Here is a 5329-nt window from a genome sequence, read left to right on the forward strand (position 1 = left end):
AATAACTAACTTTTTTCTGTACCCCTGAACAACCTATCGCGTACCCCTAGGGGTACGCGTACCACAGGTTGGGAATCGCTGTTCTAGACGATAAAAGTCGAAAACATTCTTTGAAATTTCCTATTTTATTTCTCGCTCTGGTTGTATCATTTATTTCTTTCTCAAAGTTTCGGTAGAAAATTATGATATGCAGCCCTGTCGATATTTAAAGTAGAATTTGTAATGAATTCTTTTATTTATTCTAGCTTTAATCAATCCAAACTTTTCCGATAATCACCGCTTTTCTGCTAGATAATAAATATTAAAAGTGCATTGGTAGGGATGTATACTCGTCCATGTTTATATTTTCTGCTCTGGTTTAAAACTTCCAGAGCCCCGATTCAATCAGATAACACACGTGATACGTTCTGTATTCGCCTTATCATATTCTGATAAAAAGAACCGAATGTAAGCTTAAAACACGACATAAAACCTGTCGAAGATCAGTATATCCCGCATTAGTACTAGCAACTACAGGAGAATCACGCGGGATTAAACATGCGTGTAGCCGTTGTAGGTGCGGGTGCTTGTGGCTTAGGAGCCATCAAAGGCTGTAAAGAAGAAGGTTTAGACGTAGTTTGTTACGAAAGAAGCGACAATATAGGCGGCCTGTGGCGATACAGAGACGGAGACGAAGAGGGTTTGGCTTCGGTTACAAAATCCACTATCATCAACACCAGCAAAGAAATGACTGCGGTCAGTGATTTTCCACCTCCAAAAGAGTATCCAAGTTACATGCATAACTCCATGATGTTCGAGAATATTTGCCTCTACGCGGAGAAATTCGATTTAACGCCGCACGTCAAGTTCCACCATCGAGTGGAGAGAATCGTTCCGACCGACGACTACGATTCGACCGGCAAATGGACAATCACAACAGTAAACTTGAAGAGTAAAGAGGAGCGAGAAGAGACTGTCGATGCGGTTATGGTATGCACCGGCCATCACGTGTTTCCAAATATCCCTACTTTCCCCGGACAGGAAAAGTTTAGAGGAAGCATCACTCACACTCACAGTTACAAAAAACCCAATGAATTCGAAGGAAAAAGAGTCGTAGTGGTAGGAGCGGGAAATTCTGCAGGCGACGCCGCTGTGGAGACCAGTTCTGTCGCTGAAAAAGTAAAAATTAAAACTTTTATAAGTTATTTATTTACTATAATGTATGCTACTTTTTATTTTGCCTGATTTATACGCGTTTATATATATAAAGGCATTCGCGTGTTGAAAGAAGGTCATTATGACCCGTAATATTTGGATTATTATTTTGACCAGTTCCAAGTTCTATTCGGAATGTCTAAGCTATCGCCTACAGTTTCGTCGATTGCTGAATCGTTCATTCGGAAAAATCCAGCAACGAACTGCTTAACTTTTAATTATTATAAAATGGAAAGAAGCTCTGTTTGTTTTGGGGGTAGAAATGAGTTTTATAATAATAAAAAATTGTAAATGCAAATAACCAGTAAAATCGTCATTAAATCTGACACTACTCGAGATATGACTCGCGACCCCGTATATCCCCACCCCTTAACCTTTAACTACACAATAATATGGTATAAATCTTCCAAATACGCAAACCTCCTGGCAGAATTTCAGAAATTTTCAAAATAACACGCGTTATCAAACTTCGAAGTTAGTGACTTTGTTCATCCACTTTGAAGCTTAAGACAGGAGCGGAGATTTAACGACTTGTGAACGCAGAAGACCGAAGACAATTGCGTAACGATTTGGGAAATTCTTCTTTATAGAAGTTAAGTTCTTTGACGCCTGTACGAGTAATGTCGAGTGCTACAGTGTATTGCGGCGTTCCTGGTGATCCGAACCGTTCATTCAATGACTATAGTCTACCTTCGAAACCGTGACGCTTCGAGAGGACGTTGACGGATATCACCAAAACGTAATGTCGTGGAATGATTCTCGGAATATAACACGAAGTAACGCTTACTTCAATGTCTTGTTCGGAATTCACGTACCGATGCGAGTGAGCGTAGATTGTAAGCCAACGGCACTAATTAATTTACGTATTTCTGTGCAGTACCGTAATCCGTACGCACGGCAAACCGATCGATGATTTTCTTTTATGTCGAACGAACTGAGACAGTTGTAAAAATATTCATTCGCTTTTAGGGAATATGCAGCGAATCCTCACTTAATATCGTTGACGCAGCCTTGGAAATTACGACGTCGTTCGAAACGACGTATAACGACGGCCATAGATTAAATGACGTAAACAAAATTTTAACTTCGTATTGGATGATATCTCAATCCCCCGGCATTTACTTCCCCCCTACAGTTTAGAAAATTTAGAATTTAGCGATTCGATCTTTACTAGTAATGTAACGAATATTCGGTTACTATTCGGTATTCGGCCTATTCGGCCTATTTAATCACTATTCGGCCGAATACCGAATACTTAAAAACAGAAGTAATAAATAACAAAAACACAGTAAATTAATCATTTTGGTATTTAGAGTTAATGTTATAGAGTTAGTGTTGTTTGTTTATATTTATTTATAACTTGTAACACGCGCAAAATAAAAAAGAAAATAATATTAGTCACATGTATTCACAATTTATAATTATAAAAATCAACACACGTACACGTCTATCGTTGGAGAATCCTCGCACATCCGAGGGTCTGACCCTGCCTATCCTTTTTAAGCGCTCGTCTTTGCTCTTCCCTTTCTCTTTTCTCTATCGCTCTAATCCACGTATGCCCGTGCATACATCACAATACGCGCTCACGATCCTTTCGATTCGTCACTTTTCCGTCGTAGAGTTCCCATTTTACAATTACGTGACTCAGCCTGGTGATAACGGAGAAAGGAGACAGATAGGACGTCGATATAAGTCGCAGTTATGATTTCACAGATTCGACACAGCTCGATAGCCCGAACGGTCCCAGGCTTTCGCCCGTGCACGCTAAGTGACTTTCATTACGAGCATTTAGCTTTCCGAAGTGTATGACAACAATTGTTTAGCATTGACGGCCGCGAATTTCGCGCCAATAAGCTACTTCGACTCGTTCGATTATGTTATCGACTCAATTTCATATTTATTTTCACATTTTCACTTCGCGGTCTTTCTCTGTTCTTTCTCCGTTATTTACACGTGTAGGACATTTCGTTGTTATCTACATTTGATATCATTACTTATCACATACTGCCATGACGCTCGTGTCTGTCCGCTTCAATTGTCAAGAATTAACGCGATTGGCGAAGCGTAGTGACAGCGGGCCTTGCCATAATGAGGTTTGCGCGCCAATTTCCGTACCTGCGATAATCGAGCCGAATAGTTTGGCCGAATATTCGGCTATTCGGCCACGATCCTGGCCGAATATTCGGTATTCGGCCTGAGGCGGAATATACTATTCGTTACAACACAAATCTTTACTATTTACAAAGAAACTTCAACAGAAGCAATAGTAAACGATTACAAATGCGCTTGTATATCTGGACAAAGTTACGCGAGTCCTCGCTGTATTTGTTGAAATATCCACTAATTATAAAATTATATAAGTGTGTAAATACAACCTTATATTTGTAGGCAAGAATTAGATTCGGAGCAAACAATAGAGTAATATTTTGTCATTTTTATTTATATCAGTATCGAATATTGCAGTAAATAATATATATTAAAACGTAGTTTGGTTTAGACACCGAGAAATTAATAATAATCACTGATTAAATGAAAAATATTTTTCGCTTTGTAGTTCACGTCTCTCTCGAAATTTTCTAACAAATGTTTATAAAATAATTTATATTTAAAACTCACCAATAATTTATAATTTACCTTTATTTATTTCTAGGTATACCTTAGTACACGAAGAGGTTGTTGGGTAATGCACAGAGTGGGAGACAACGGAAGACCTTGCGACGATGTGTTCACTACTCGATTTCTAAATATATTGTTCAATTTGGTTCCTTTCAACATGACGAGCTGGTATATGGAAAGATACTTGAATAAGGCTTTCGATCACGAAACTTACCAGTTAAAGCCCAAACACAGATTCCTTCAACAACATCCCATGGTTAACGACGCTTTACCAAACAGAATTCTGAGTGGTACGGTCACGGTCAAAGGTGATATCGAACGTTTCGAAGAAAACGGAGTACTTTTTAAAGGAGACTCCGAAGTCACCGAAGTAGACCACGTCATTCTGGCCACCGGATACCAAATTAAGTTTCCTTTCTTGGATAAGAAGATCGTAGACACCACGAATAATCGAGTGGAATTATACAAGTTCGTATATCCTCCGCATCTGAAACATCCCACCTTAGGTATCATGGGTTTGGTACAGTCTTTAGGAGGCGGCTTTCCCATCGGTGAAATGCAAATTAGATGGTTTGTTCAAGTTCTAGTGAAGAAGGTTCCTTTTCCCAGCGAAGAAGAGATGAGAAAAGACATCAAGAAACACTTGGAAGCAATCGGAAAACGTTATTACGAATCAAAACGTCACACTATCCAAGTGGACTACATCAACTACTTGGACGAATTAGCTTCGTTAATCGGAGCGAAACCCAACTTCGTGAAGATGTTTTTCACCGACCCAAAGTTATTTTGGGCATTGATGACCGGTCCGAGTCTTCCTTATCAATACAGACTTCGAGGTCCTCATTCGTGGAGTAAAGCTCGAGAAACCATTCTCGGTTATCCGGAAAGAGTTGTTTCTCCTTTGCAAACCAGATACAAAGTAACGAAGAAAGTAGAAAATCACTCGATTCTCGCATATTCGGTAATTTTTGTGGTAATTGTTTTTCTTTTTTCAAAGATAATATATTTTTGAAGTGTAATGCAAAACAACGTGCCCGGGTGATACTGTACACGAATGCCATCGATAGTGTATTTAGATTTTTGTTGTCGTTTCTGATTTAAACGTGGGTGGACAGACTACCTGCCACGTAGTTGAAGTTGCGCATCGTGTTTCTTTGTTCGGTGTTTTACAGTTATAAAGAAAATTTTGCTGTAAAGTTTTGTTATTTACGGTATGTATTTTTTTAAAACCGATATTCGTAACAGCAAATGTTTAAGAGATGAAAACTGAAACTTACGCTCGAAGCCAAAATGGTTAATGAATAGCGTCTTCATCATATTATAGTGTTGTGATATTTTATTATTAAAAACATTTTATATTCTTACGGTATTATCGAACGACAAAACACTTAATTTTGAGGGTTAAGATTAGTTTAATATAAAAAAAAAACATTAAAAATGTTAACGTGTAAAATCTTCATTAAGTCGAATCCCTCTGGAAATTTAATCTATTAACTTTTATACATCGTAAGTGGGCGCA

At 38.4% G+C, this 5329-nt stretch overlaps 1 protein-coding gene across 1 annotated transcript; it reads left to right on the forward strand.

Moving 5' to 3' along the window:
• The first annotated feature begins 465 nt into the window (after nt 1–465).
• Nucleotides 466–5128, forward strand: LOC111629496 (dimethylaniline monooxygenase [N-oxide-forming] 5-like). The gene is made up of 2 exons (XM_023373414.1): nt 466–1158; nt 3845–5128. Exons 1-2 carry the CDS (start codon nt 538–540, stop codon nt 4820–4822), a joined length of 1599 nt encoding a protein of 532 aa, XP_023229182.1. The 5' UTR covers nt 466–537; the 3' UTR covers nt 4823–5128.
• Nucleotides 5129–5329: the final 201 nt, after the last annotated feature.

Source organism: Centruroides sculpturatus, unplaced genomic scaffold, assembly GCF_000671375.1.
Source record: "Centruroides sculpturatus isolate CEXI.00-Female unplaced genomic scaffold, Cexi_2.0 scaffold85, whole genome shotgun sequence".
Classification (NCBI taxonomy): domain Eukaryota; kingdom Metazoa; phylum Arthropoda; class Arachnida; order Scorpiones; family Buthidae; genus Centruroides; species Centruroides sculpturatus.

Bases quoted from the DNA above. Each gene is read 5' to 3' on its own strand.
- LOC111629496 (XM_023373414.1), top strand. From the start codon at position 538: ATGCGTGTAGCCGTTGTAGGTGCGGGTGCTTGTGGCTTAGGAGCCATC. The intron at 1,159-3,844 runs GTAAAAATTAAA...ATTTATTTCTAG, and splicing joins CCAGTTCTGTCGCTGAAAAA to GTATACCTTAGTACACGAAG.